A 14,348-nucleotide genomic window follows, 5' to 3' on the forward strand; every position below is an offset into this window, starting at 1 on the left:
CCCAGCGGAGAGGGGGTGAGAGGAGAAAGGGGGTCTGAGGTTTGTGCCTTTATGTTCCATGCCAACCAGTGCCAGCTTGCTGCACACTATTCTGCCTCCGTTCTCCCTTGCCAGTGTGATGAGGAACCACACTACCCAGCCCTCAACAACTCTTCCCCAGACATCCGCAGAGCCAGGTCAGAGCTGGCTACTGTTTCCATCAAGGATGGAGTAAGCCGGTGGCCACAGGGATGGGCCGTTGGTTGCCCTAAAAGGATTTCCTGAATTTCCTGAGAGTAGGGATTCATCCAGAGGCAGGGCAGGAACAAGGGGAAACCCGGAGTGCTTTTTTAATCCAAGGATTCTGACACAGTAATACTGTGCTGGTGGACACTTTCCCTACAAACGCCATGTCAGTTTCCCTTCCGGCTACTTTCCAGGCCATTTTTTCCCTGTGCTTCAGCCCAGTTTATGGGTGGCCAGGGGAGAAGCCAAAATGGGTGATGGATACAAAAGAAGGCGGGGCTTTAGAACACAAAGTTTGCCAGCACTCTGGTGTGGGTGGAACCTAATTATTTTGAGTCACCACAAGTGGACAAGGAGGACAGACAAAGCATGTCCTGGGGGTATAGCTCAGTGGTAGAGCATTTGACTGCAGATCAAGAGGTCCCTGGTTCAAGTCCAGGTGCCCCCTTCCCATTGTTTTTCCACTTCCATTATATGTACTATAAATACCCCTCAACCCCCAGACACAAAGTTACTAGAGAAGGCAATGAACTCCCATGTCCTGAAATACTAGTATATTCCAAATAACCAGTTAGGAGAGACCGGTGGAACATCGGTTGGGATTCAATTAAGACAAATTTATGCTGAAACCGGTTTGGCTCAGTGGATAGAGCGTCGGTCTGTGGACTGAAGGGTCTCAGGTTCGATTCCAGTCAAGGGCATGTACATTGGTTGCAGGCACATCCCCGGTGAGGGGTGTGCAGGAGGCAGCTGGTCGATGTCTCTCTCTCTCTCTCTCTCTCATCGATGTTTCTAGCTCTTTATCTCTCTCCTCTCCCTTCCTCTCTGTAAAAAAATCAATAAAATATATTTAAAAAAAGACAAATTTATGTCATCCCAATAAATTCAATAAAGTAAAATAAAAATAAAAGGACACGGTTCCCTAGGAAATTCTAAATCTAAGATTCAGAGCTAAGATTAAGTCAGAGCTGTGAACACAAATTTAGCAATCGGATGTATGATAGTAAAGATAAAGGCATTCAGACATGTACCGTATTTTATGAGAGCATGCAAGGCCGTAGTGAATTAAAAAAATAAGCCTTGCCCAAGCTGGTTTGGCTCAGTGGATAATAGAGCATTGTCCTGGGGTCTGAAGGGTCCCGGGTTCTATTCCAGTCAAGGTCACATATCCTAGCGGGAGAGTAGAGGGGTGCCAACCCAAGGACCACGGGAGCTGCAACCTGAGGGCCTCGAACTGCGAAACTACACGTGACGCTCCCGCTACGTTGCGTCACAGGGTAACACACGTCATCACCCCGCGACGCCGGCGCCGTATGTGAACGCCCTCCCGGAAGTGGAATGTAGATCCGGCTGGGAAAGTGGCAGCCGGCGGCCCCCGAGAGCAGAGGTGGGGAGGTCTCGTCCCTGAACTATTTCTCTGTTTCCTCTTGATCCTTCCTGAGTCTTCCAGGTCCCCGGAGTGAGGAAACGTCCCCGCCATCATGGGAGGCGGAGACCTGGTAAGTGAGGGGGGTCTCGGCCGGGAGGACTGAGGCGGGAGGCGGGCCGGGGCTCCGGACGGAAACTGGTGGGAGTGGGTAACCGTGGCAACGCAACATCACTTTCGCTGGGGTGAAGGGGTGGGGGTGTGTGCCGGAGCCTGGAGAGGGGACGGATCGCTAAGGCCACGAAAGGACTGAGCGGCGGCTTGGGGAGGGGTGCCAGGTGTGTCCCCAATGGTGGCAGGGGTTGTTTGTGTGTGTGTTAGGGGGCCGTCTTGGCTGGAAATTCCGGGGGAAGGCCCGGGGACAAGGGTTAAATCTCGGGTAGGAAAGAAGGCAGATACCGAGGACCGGTCACGCAGGCATTGTTTTGTATATTTTGTCTTGGGACACATCTGTCTTTCTCAGCTAGGAGTTCAGAGCGACGTCCTGGGCTGGAGTAGGCGTGGTTTGTGCCCCATTCTTTCCCTGAGCCATGTCCTGGGTTGGCACCACCTGTCTACAGTCTTAAAATGGTTTAAGCCTGAAGACATCTTCAGGTCCACCTTTTCCGTTTCTCCTTCAGTGCTGCATTCTTATCTACAGTGTCAGAGTTCTCTCCTGAATTTATAGCACTTAATATAGGTTAAGTGGCAATTGCTCTTAAACAGAATAGTTCATTTGTAGGGGGCTGAGGCCCTCAGTTGGGCAGTGACCCACAAGAGCTTGGTGCAACATCAGAAAAATGCTGACCTCTTGAAAGTTTAGTTAATTGAATCAGCAAATCAATTAAGTCACCTGTCCAGGAGCTGTTAGATTTTCAATACCCCAGCAAGGTTCCTCGAATTTGGAGTATTCTTCGGAAAACTGCATTTAGAGACAGGAAAGCTCTTTGTTTTTCATGGAAAATGCAAATTAAAAAATATTGTTGAAAATATTACATATGTCCTCCCTTTCCCCCCTATTAACTCCCTTCAGCCCCCACGGCCCCAGGCTGTCACCACCTAATTGTTTGGGGAACAGGAAAGCTCTAATCCGGGGTTTCCCAGCCTCAGTGCTATTGACATTCAAGACTGGGTAATTCTTTGGGATGAGTGTGTGTGTGTGTGTGTGTGTGTTCCTGTGCACTGTAGGATGTTTACCAGCATCCCTGGCTTCTAGCCACTCATACCATCCTTCTCCCAGATCTGTGCCCCAGTTGTGCAACCAAAATGTCTCCAGACAGTGCCTCCCTTCAGCTTACACTCCATCCCCAGCCACAGTGAATTGTTGTGCTATGTCCTTCCTCAGCACTGTTCCTTCACCTGTGTGCGCTATTCTGTTTGGAAATGCTGTAAATATTTCTCTTCGCCGCGTCCAGCACAGCTAGAGAGCAGTCCGGTTCTTGAGTAGGGGCTGCTGGGGATTGAGAAAATGAAAGAAAGAGACAGACCGACACAGATGGAAGGAAAAAGTTGAGTCCTCTGATGGAGAGTCAGGGACCCAGAGCCAATACAGTGCTTTTATTTTATACAGCAAAACCCAGAAAGTTTTACTAAAGGTCAAGACAAAGGAAATTATGTGCATGCTTGGGTGGGCTGATGCTTGGCTGGATTTAGATAAGGAAACCCAGCTCCTGGGCTGAGGGTCCAGCTGAGTACACTCCTGCCTCTGGCTCTGCCAACTCCATTGGATTCAGCTGACAGTAATTAAAGAAATGCTCCTGTGCCTTCCCAGGCTCGTTCTACAAAATCCTACCCCTGCCAAAACTGTTTGGCTCAGTGGATAGAGCGTCAGTCTGCAGTCTGAAAGTTCCCAGAATCCATTCTGGTCAAGGGCATGTACATTGGTTTCAGGCACATCCTGGTAGAGGGTGTGCAGGAGGCAGCTGGTTGATGTCTCTCTCTCATCGATGTTTCTAACTCTCTATCCCTCTCTTTTCTTCTCTGTAAAAAATCAATAAAATATAAAAACAAAAAGCAAGCAAACAAACAAAATCCTACCCCGCCTCCCCTCTTTCTACATTATCAGCTTTATTTGTAATTGTTCTGAGATGTCCTTTCTTCCAGGAAACCTCTGATTGGGAAAGCTGGATCAGAGGAGTGGCTCTTGGGAGGATGGAGAGGAGGAGGGTGAAGGGGTGGGGGGAGATCAGAACCAAGGGGAGATTCCTGGGAAGGGAGGTTGGAGGAGGTACTTGATGGGGCTGTAAGCCATCAGGTGCCAGGCAGGCTAAGTGAGTCGCCGGAAAAGAAGGCTGTGCTCCTAAGAATGAATGTGGTTTACAGAGTCTGTGCTTTTCCATCTCCTGCCCCATTCCTCCTGTATCGTCATCACCAACCCTCACTCCAGACATAGCCAATGGAGGTCAGACTTATATGCATTTCAGGCTGAAAGGATTAGAAGGGAATTCAGCAAGGGCCTTTTTTATCCTGGAGCTTTATGCACTTGACCAAAACCCCCCTGGTGTGTGAGAGATTGTGGGTGCCAACCTTGTCATTGTTAAAGACAGTCTTGGCCTTACATACGCCTGCCTTGGTGTGATCTGGGTACAGAGGGGTGGGTGAGGCAGGGCCAGTTACATTCGCTGCCCGTACACTCCCTGAACGGCTTTCTCCCTCCTGCCCATTTCCACAGAACCTGAAGAAGAGCTGGCACCCGCAGACGCTCCGCAATGTGGAGAAAGTGTGGAAGGCTGAGCAGAAGCATGAGGCGGAGCGGAAGAAGATTGAGGAGCTGCAGCGGGAGCTGCGGGAGGAGAGGGCCAGGGAGGAGATGCAGCGCTACGCCGAGGATGTGGGCGCTGTCAAGTAAGCCGGGAGCTGCGGGGGCGTTGGGGGCGAGGTGTCCTGGCGTGCAGGGAACTGCAGGCTGCCCGAGGGGCAGCATCTGGCTGTGGCACATGGCTGGTTAAAAGCATGGGTTTTGGTCAGTCTGACCTGGGTTCTGAGGCTGGCTTTGCATGTTCGAGCCTCACCATGTAAGGCTCGACCCATGGAGCTAGACCCACGAGACTGTGAATTCCCAGCTTCTAAGGTTTGAGGAAGATGGACAGATAACATGTAGAGGGCTTGGTGTAGGCCAAGCTCATGTAGATGATTGGCAAATAACCACAACTGAGGGGATTGCTGCTACCTGCCTCTCGGTATGTGCCAAGGCCTCGTTCCTGCTCTGTTAGTTTGTGTTGCAGGCTTAGGGGGGCAGTGAGGTCTCATGGAAGGAGGTGGACAGTGTGTCTGTCAGTAAAAGCTGTGTGACTGGACAGTCCCACTCGATGTTACGCTGTTTGTTTCCTCTTGTGTAATACAGGATAGGAGTAGCAGATAATAATTACCCTACCCAGCCAAAACCGGTTTGGCTCAGTGGATAGAGCGTCAGCCTGTGGACTGGGTCCTAGGTTCGATTCCGGTAAAGGGCATGTACATTAGTTGCAGGAGGCAGCTGATCAATGATTCTCTCTCATCATTGATATTTCTCTCTCTCTCTCTCTCTCTCTCTCTCTCTCCCTCTCCTCTCCTCTCCTTCTCCCTCTCCCTCTCCCTCTCCTCTCCCTCTCTCCCCTCCCTCCTTCCCTCCCTCCCCCTCTCCTCCCCCCTTCTTCCTCTCTGAAATCAATAAAATATATTTAAAATAAAAAAGTAAATGTCCGAAGGCCCTGGCCAGTATGGTTCAGTTGGTTGAGCATTGTCCATATGCCAAAAGTTACTGGTTTGATTCTGGTGAGGGCACATGCCTAGGTTGTGGGCTTGATCCCCAGTAGGGAGCATGCAGGAGGCAGCCTATCAATGCTTCACTCTTGCATTGATGTTTCTCTCTCTCCTTCTCCCTTCCTCTCTCTCAGAAATCAGTAAAACAATAAAATTTTTTAAAAATATATATTTTATTGATTTTTACACAGGAATTGAGAGGGATAGAGAGTTAGAAACGTCAATGAGAGAGGTACATCGACCGGCTGCCTCTTGCACACCCCCCACTGGGGATGTGCCCGCAACCAAGGTATGTGCCTTGACCGGAATCGAACTTGGGACCTTTCAGTCCGCAGACCGACGCTCTATCCCCTGAGCCAAACCGGTTTCAGCTAAAACAATATTTTTTAAAATGTCCAGGGATGTAACCAAAAAGACATTCTTTATGTTCATAGTTTTATATAATCTTAACCAAAAACAAATACACAAAATAATCATATTAAAAAAATATGTAATTTAATGTTATAGGTTTTGATGAAAACACATTGCTGCTTGCAGTGTGAGTAGGGTATTAGCTGCTTTAGCATAAGCTTTTATAAATTCAGCGTGCCTTTATTGTCTGTTGTCTGAGGATTCAGTTTTCTCACCACTTTTTTGTCTCAGAACTCTAAGGAAATATTTGTTTAGTATATTAAGCAAATGATACTGTGGCATAATTTGGCCCCCCTCTTTGGCTTGAAAGCATAATTTTCTTACAGGGTTATCTCTGGGCTTTTTTCACCATCTCCATAACGTAGTGTCACTGCTTGTGCCAATATGACAATGAGCACCAAAACACTCAGTGAGCACAACTGCATATTCATCACTAAAATTGGTCTTGGTAATGAGATTATCAGAATATGCTATTGTTTCAGATAATTCTAGATAATTTAAAACTTTGTAGAAGCCCTGGGCAAAAGATCTCTGCCCCAAGTTGAGGAACATAGATTTCCTCATAAATTGTTTTAGGTTGTGAAAGTGATCTTCGCTAAATGGTAAGCTTCATGCTGGCAGCACCATTTCTCCCTGGGTGCCATGTGGAGTGCTGTGTTTAGCCCATCTTAGGTGCCTGTAGGATGAGTCCTGCTCTGGCCGGCTGTGGTTATCCATCCTTCGTGCTCAGGTTTTGTGTGTCAGTGTCTACATGTCCTTTTCTTGATCTAGGAAAAAAGAAGAAAAATTGGACTGGATGTACCAGGGTCCCGGGGGGATGGTGAACCGTGATGAGTACTTGCTGGGGCGCCCCATTGACAAATACGTTTTTGAGAAGATGGAGGAGAAGGAGGCAGGCTGCTCTTCTGAGACAGGACTCCTCCCAGGCTCTATCTTTGCCCCATCGGGTGCCAATTCCCTCCTCGACATGGCCAGCAAGATCCGGGAGGACCCGCTCTTCATCATCAGGTGCTGGAGGGGCTGGGAGGGCTCTGTTACAGGGATGCTTAGAGGCGTGTTACTGAGCATCTCGCTTCACAGGTGGTTTCCCTTAGCTTTTATACATCATGTGAAAGCGTTTGTCTCCCTTTGGGCTGCTTGATGTTGGCAAGGAGGCTCCATTGTGGGTGCCTGGTGTAGGCCATATGGTGAGAGATTGGCAAGTGGACCAGACCAGATTTATTCGTTTACTGTTGACCCTTAATACAAAATACCAGGTGGAAGCAGGTCAGAAAGACGGGCAGCTTCTTGGGAATTTGGCTGACCCCGTTTACCTGACTATTTGGGAAGCCTCGAGTGGGAAGCCTAACAGTCACCCCACAGGGAACCAGTGTGGACTGTCCTCACAATATTCAGTCCTTATGCAGATTTGTATGCAGATTTGGGGAAGGTTTCTAGCTTTCACACCATCATGTAGATTTCAACATAGAATCTGCCTACATGCCTTTTGAAAAAAGATTGCTACCCAGAATTGTGGAGAGTGGAATAAGTGACTTAACTTCCTTTCTAAAATAAGTTGTGAAGATTTTTATAATTTCCTCTCTTTAGGAAGAAGGAAGAAGAAAAAAAAAGAGAGGTATTGAATAATCCTGTGAAAATGAAGAAAATCAAAGAATTGGTAAGTAGTGCATCAAATGAGCACCAGGAGTATCTTTTAGCTACTTCAACATGAGAACTTCACTGCTTTTACTCTCACCTTACGAGAGGAAAACAATGGCTTTCAAATATTTTGTCTTTTAGAGACCTTTTCCTGGTGATTTTATGCAATCTCAATTTATCAAGCTTAATTAAACTTGATTTTTTATTTTATGTCTTTTGATTGGGAAAGTACCATGTGATGGCATGGTTCCAGAAAAAGAGGGGTATGGGTCATGCCTGTGGAAAGCATGATCATCCAGTGTGTTCAGGAGATGAGGTGGCAGACTTTCGTGGCAGCATTCACATGACATGTGATTATTTCTTGGATCAATTGGTGAGGAAAATGTGAAGATTGATCTTTCAGTTCCCACGGCTTTCAGTGAAGTTGGAATTCTTTTGACAGATGGATGTGCTAGGCAGTGGGTCCAGGGACTGGTGAAAACACAGATGCCTAGCCCCACCCACCAGAGATTCTGTTCACTAGTCTGGGGGCATTTGTGTACAACCAGGGGTAAGGCCTTCTGCTGTTGACAGGGCCCCTGTAGATCCAGAGGCTTGGAGTTAGGTAGTTTGTGCAGAACCCAGTCCACTCAGGAGGATTGACAAGGGTCTCAGTAATCTCATGTGATTATGTTCTGGGCATTTTCTAGTTGCAAATGAGTCTGGAAAAAAAGGAGAAGAAGAAAAAGAAGGAGAAGAAGAAGAAGCACAAGAAACATAAGCACAGAAGCTCCAGCAGTGATCGCTGCAGCAGTGAGGATGAGCGCAGCTCGGGGAGGTGAGCATGCGGAGGCGGGCCTCCCTCATTGATTCATTCCCTCAGTCATTCCACAGGCACTTCCTGAACGCCCACTGCCAGGGCCTGAGGTTTCAGTGGTGAACTCAGACCCGGGCCCTGTGCCCACAGAGCTGGCCATTTACCACTAGAGCTTTTTGGAGATCTTGGCGTGACCGCAGAGCCCTGTGGGTCTTCGGTCAGACAGCCTGGATGTGACTTTCATCTCAGCTGGTGATTTCTCAGAGACTGAAGCGAGTTTTATGTAGGCTTTTTTTTTTAATGCTTAATGGACCCATCTGGGCCCATTCTGGGTATCTTCTCTGTGGGGGCAGTCAACATTGTCGCTGCTGACTCACTCTTGGTCCCTGGAATAGCAGCACGAGGTGAGAGGAGAATGTGTTCAGGCATCAGGGCTGAAAAGCTGGGCCCACGTTTTTTCCACAGGAAAAACATGGCTGTGCTGATGCATCTTCCAGCAAAGACAGTCCGATAGAGACACACTCCCAAGTAAGAGCTGGGAGGCGGGAAAGGTCGCCATTGAAGCAGGAAGCACATTTCAGCACGAGAGATGTACACTGGACCTTTTTACATTTCCTTTTTTTCGATGAGTGTGTGTTTTAATCTTTTAGATCTCAAAAGAAGATGGCAAATTCTTCCTCTGTTTTATCCAAAGTTCCTGGGTATGGTTTACAGGTAAGGACATGAGCTTTGCAAAGGGAGTGGACTGTTGAATGTGCCAACTTCAGCCTTTTAGATAGCATTTTTAGCAGCCAATCAAACGTGAGAAGGAGCCAGTTTGAGCAGCTAAGACTGGGGCTCTGGGAAACAGGCCCATGCATATCCCTGAGCTGAGGACCCTCTGAGCAGAGGCTAACCCACCAGGGGAGTGTTTAGGCATTCTGTCCATCCCTCTGCAAATAATGTACTTGAAATGCATATATTTTAAGTGTACAGGCTGGTAATGTTTAACAAATGCACACCCCTCTGGATTCCTTCTTTTCCCTTAGTATGTTTAGCGTTAGGCCCTGTCCTCCATGCTCTGCCTCTTTTGAGGATCCTCCTTAGGCTGCAGTGAAGAGCCAAGCCAGTGTGGTGGTTGGGTGGGTACAGTCTTTTAAATAATTCTGCAGATAACTTTCCTAAGTTTCGCTGGGAAGGGATTGGTCACCCAGTTGTCTCCTTACAGAGCCTCCGTGCCCATTCATTTTCTTGTCTCACTGCGTTTTCTCTTGAGCTGCTGGACTTCCCTAGGAATAGCCTTTCTTCCTTTCCTTTATGATACAGATCAGGAACTCCGACCACAGCCAGCGTCTGCAGGGCCCTTTGACGGCTGAGCCAAAAGGAGTTCATGGGTGGAAGAATCACTCCAGGTCCAGGAGCTCCTCCCCCTCGCCCCCCAGACATGCCAGCAAGAAGAGCACCAGAGAAGGAGGGTCCCGGGACAGGAGGTCTCCCTCCCCGGGCAGAAGGTCCCGGTCCCCAAGGCCAAGCAAAGCGTGAGTCCTGGGATTCACTGTGGAATAACCTGTGTGTGCTGGGGCTGGTCACACAGGCGATCTGCTTTTGGTGACGTCTGTTCATTAATTTTCCCAAGCGTCTTTGCTTTGTTACTCCCTTTACGTCATGTGCCCTCACCTCAATGGAAAGCCCAGGCCCATAGAACAACATATTTTTTTAATGTTTTTAAAATATATATGTACATATTTTATTGATTTCAGAGAGGAAAAGAGAGGGGGGGAGAGAGAGAGAGAGAGAGAGAACCATCAGTGATGAGAGAGAATCATTGATTGGTTGCCTCCTGCACGCCCCCACTGGGGATTGAGCCTGCAACTCGGACATGTCCCTGGCCGGGAATCCAATTGTGAACTTCTTGGTTCATAGGTCGATGCTCAACCACTGAGCCATGCTGACTTGAACTACATATTTACATATTTGGAATCTCTAGAGCAGGTTTAATATCAAATCTTATGTACCTTTATGCCTTTGTTTTCCTTTCACTTCTGCCCTCTGTTTTCTTCAGTTTGGATTATAATTCTAACAGTTAGCTTTTCTTCCATCGTTTGAGGAACACGATAAAAGCCCTTGTGTTGAAAAAAACTTTTCTCCTCTCTGCTCTCTGCGTCTGTTACAGACACAACTCTAAGGTAAGCAGGAGAGAGCGAGGCCGAACCAGGAGCCCATCGCCTAAAAAGGAGGCCTACCAGCGGCGGCATGCTCCTGGATACACCAGGTGGGTCAGGAGCCAGCAGGTCAGCTCAGCCCTGCAGGCCTGAGTCTTGGGCAAGTGGACAACCTACATCACCTTTATGCCCAACCAGCTTTTTTTATTCTTCTTGTCAGCTTTTAGACGTCTGCCCCTCAGAGTGGGAGGCATATTGAAGGGATAGTCTCTCAACATCTGTAAGTTCTCTATTTCCATAGGAAAGCTTTTCTCAAGAGAGTGTCCCTTACTTGAGGCCTCAGCTGGAAGGGCAGCAGGGGCCCCTCCTGAGGGCAGACAGGACTCTGTGTTTGAGCTGGGCGTGAGTGGGTCAGGCAGGATAGAGGCGTGCTGCCCTGGGATGTGAGGGAAAGGCTGTCCCTAGGCGATGCAGTAGCTCTTAGTAGAAGTTTAGATGAATGAGTAACCTTGAACTTCCTTTTACTGCACATGAAAATCACTGGGGAAGCTTAAAAAAAAAAGGTCCCATTACCTAGCTACACCTCATAATCTCTGGGGATGGACCCAGACATTAGTATTTTGTTGTTGTTAATCCTCACTAGAGGATATTTTTTTCATTGGCTTTTAGAGAGTATGGAATGGAGGGGGGAGAGACACATTGATTGGTTGCCTCCTGCACACGCCCTGACCAGGGCCAGGGTTCGAGTCTGCAACTGAGGTATGATATGTGTCCTTGACCAGAATCGAATTTGGGATCCTTTAATCAATGAGTGAACACTTTATCCACTGAGACAAACCGGCTAGGGCCAGACATCAGTGTTTTTATTTATTTTAATATATTTTATTGATTTTTTACAGAGAGGAAAGGAGAGAGAAAGAGAGCTAGAAACGTCGATGAGAGAGAGACATCGACTAGCTGCCTCTTGCACACCCCCTATCAGGGATGTGCCCGCAACCAATGTACATGCCCTTGACCGGAATCGAACCTGGGACCTTTCAGTCCGCAGACCGACTATCGCTGAGCCAAACCGGTTTCAGCGAGACATCAGTGTTTTTAAAGCTCCCTGGTGATTCTGATGTGTAACCAATGTTGAGAACCACTGAGTCTACAACATCTTGTATTCACTATGTCGTTAGAAGAGAGGTGGACCCTAGGTCCCTTTTAACTATTAATTGCCTGATTCTCTGTTTCCAGGGAATAGAAACTTAAAAAAAAAAAAAAGTTTATTTATTTTTAAATATATTTTTATTGGTTTCAGGGAGGAAGGGAGAAGGAGAGGGAGGTAGAAACATCCATAATGAGAATCATTGATCAGCTGCCTCCTGCACATCCCCTACTGGGGATCAGGCCCACAACCTTGGCATGTGCCCTTGAATGGAACCTGGGACCCTTCAGTTTGCAGGCCGGTGTTCCATCAACTGAGCAAAACTGGCGAGGGCTAAAAAGATTTATTTTTGACTGGCAACTTCCCACCTGACCAAGCAAGGTATTTGGAAGGAAAGAAACTCATCCTGAGTTTGACTGTAGGTTAGGCATATCTGTGGGAAGAGCAGTGAGGTGTGAACCTGAGGTCCTACCTGATTCCTGTTCTCCCTGAGGTGGTTCCGTTGTTTTTTTTGTTAGGAGAGAAGTAGACATGTTGGGGTGGTTTTTGTGTCCAACAGAAAGCTCTCATCAGAGGAACTTGAGCGAAAACGGCAAGAAATGATGGAAAATGCCAAGTGGCGGGAGGAAGAGAGACTCAACATCCTTAAGAAGCACGCTAAGGATGAGGAAAGGGAGCAGAGGCTGGAGAAGCTGGACTCTCGGGACGGGAAGTTTATCCAGTGAGTGCACCTTCTTCCCCAATGGCTTTCATTGGTAGCGATGGTCCCAAGAAGGCAGCTGGGCAGCTGGTTCATTCCTGGTGCTCCCAGTGTTTCTGTGTCTGTAGAGAGAACATGGAGCGCAGTCTCCAGACCATCTTTGTTACCACTCGTAGCTGCTGGCCAGACCTGGCTAGAGAGTAGCATGTTTTTAATTTGAGGGGAGGAGAGGTGAATTGGTATTTTCATGGAATCTCCTTGGCCTTCCTTTTGCCCAACCAGCTTTTTTTATTCTGCTGAGGAAATCTTTTTTTCCAATGAGGCTTTGACTATTTTCCAAAACAGATAAATTTTCCCTTTGAATCTGGTTTAAATAACTGAGTTCCAGATGGAGGCAAAAGTGATGTATGTGGGCGTAAGAGAGGGTGTGTTTTTACAACTGGTTTGTGGCTAGCAACCTGTTGGTTTAATTTTGCTAGTTGACCAGTTGACACGTTTGTCACCTGCATTCATCTGTCTTCTCTCCCTAGGCGCATGAAGCTAGAGAGTGCGTCCACCTCCTCCCTGGAGGACCGGGTGAAGCGGAACATCTACTCTCTGCAGAGGACCTCAGTGGCCCTGGAGAAGAACTTTATGAAAAGATGAAACCATCCTCTCTCACTGGTTTTCCTGAATTTTCCAGGGAAGCTGCTGACCCCTTAAAAATTCTCTTTATAAGAGTTCAAGCGACTTCCTCCACAGATGTCAAACCACCACTGTTCAAAGTGACTGTCCTCCGTGGGTTCCTGAAACAGCTACTTCCTTTGAGAAGTAGTGAGACTTGCTTTATGGGACCCTCAGCAGCTTGTGCTGGGTGCATAGTGGGTTTTGACTGTATTTAATGGTGGGCAATGGACCATCTCGGTGTGAGCACTCCTGCCCCTCTGGAGGGCTGTTTCCTGTGGTTGGGGTTGGTGTTATGCCATTTCCTCCCACCTGTGTGAACACACCTCAGCATATTCCAGGCCTTTTAGAAGCCCCGCTCCAGCGTCACTGAGCTGGATTGTGCTTACCAGGGTAAATGGACATTTATTTGACTTAGTCGATAGGTGACAGGATGACATCAGGTTAGGGCAGAGCCAAGGGAGTGACAAAGAATCTGGAAGGAGAAAATATTTTTTAAATTCCTAAGTCAACTGTTGAAACCATTGGACTACCTTTCAAACTGTAAAAGTATAGTGTGTGTGTGTGTGTGTGTGTGTGTGTGTACACACAAATGGTAATTTTTACATGCTTTTTAAAAAATTAGCTTTGTGAGAATATCTTGTTTCGTAAGCGACTTTATATGTAACAGAACCACATTGTATCTTGTTATTATCGATAAGTAATGCAGTTAAGGCAGGTCAGCTTTTTTCCCCTTTGCACATCCAGCTGGTTTAGGAGGGGCTGGGTTTATGGATAGGGTCTAAGGTAGCCATCCTTTCACACTGCGTAGAGTCTTCGATGTGAGAAGTGCAATGATGAAATCAAATCATTTTATGAGTCAGGACCAAATTGGCAGTATGCTCCCTGGCTCTTAAAAAAATAAAAATAGAAGCTATTTATATTTTATGGCTTCCTTTTATCATGTAGTAATCCTATTATAATAATTCTAGATTTCCTGAAGTTGTTTGCTACTATTTTTTAGTCAGTTATTAAAAAAACCAAAAGTTATGGTTCTAATCTCCTGTCTTCTTTCCCTTTGTTCTTTCACCACAAGCCCTCATTTGACCCATGAACTTTTTCATAGGTACCCTTGCCCCCCACATTAGCTGGGCTATTCCTTTTCTACTGATTCCTAATTTGGCTTAAAACAAATTTGGATTTATATTTTTGAGCACTTATAATGCAAGGCTCTGTAATATTTAAAACCTAGTCTTTCTCCAGAGAGAAAGTAACATACACTTGTTACTTATTTAATCACTTCATCCTCTTCCCCTGTGATAATGTTAATGATGTAGTTTACTATATTACTTGGTAATAAAGGTTACATTTATTTTTGTTACTGTTTAAAGAGCTACCATGTGCTGAGAAGCAAATTTGCATATTTCCATTCAGAGCACTATGCCCGTCATTTAGGTAATATACCTGGAGCTCCTTGGCCCACGAGGAATTATGTAACAGAT

At 47.0% G+C, this 14,348-nt stretch overlaps 1 protein-coding gene and 1 non-coding gene across 2 annotated transcripts; both read left to right on the forward strand.

Annotated features, from left to right (window-relative positions):
• The first annotated feature begins 601 nt into the window (after positions 1-601).
• TRNAC-GCA lies at positions 602-673 on the forward strand. Its single transcript has one exon. It is a non-coding gene; the product is annotated as a tRNA-Cys (tRNA).
• An 861-nt stretch (positions 674-1,534) lies between these two features.
• CWC25 (CWC25 spliceosome associated protein homolog) lies at positions 1,535-13,709 on the forward strand. Its single transcript, XM_036461411.2, has 10 exons — positions 1,535-1,724; positions 4,302-4,474; positions 6,554-6,790; positions 7,370-7,439; positions 8,110-8,237; positions 8,867-8,930; positions 9,522-9,733; positions 10,369-10,467; positions 12,064-12,225; positions 12,735-13,709. Exons 1-10 carry the CDS (start codon positions 1,707-1,709, stop codon positions 12,847-12,849), a joined length of 1,278 nt encoding a protein of 425 aa, XP_036317304.1. The 5' UTR covers positions 1,535-1,706; the 3' UTR covers positions 12,850-13,709.
• Positions 13,710-14,348: the final 639 nt, after the last annotated feature.

Source organism: Pipistrellus kuhlii, unplaced genomic scaffold (assembly GCF_014108245.1).
Source record: "Pipistrellus kuhlii isolate mPipKuh1 unplaced genomic scaffold, mPipKuh1.p scaffold_m20_p_37, whole genome shotgun sequence".
Taxonomy (NCBI): domain Eukaryota; kingdom Metazoa; phylum Chordata; class Mammalia; order Chiroptera; family Vespertilionidae; genus Pipistrellus; species Pipistrellus kuhlii.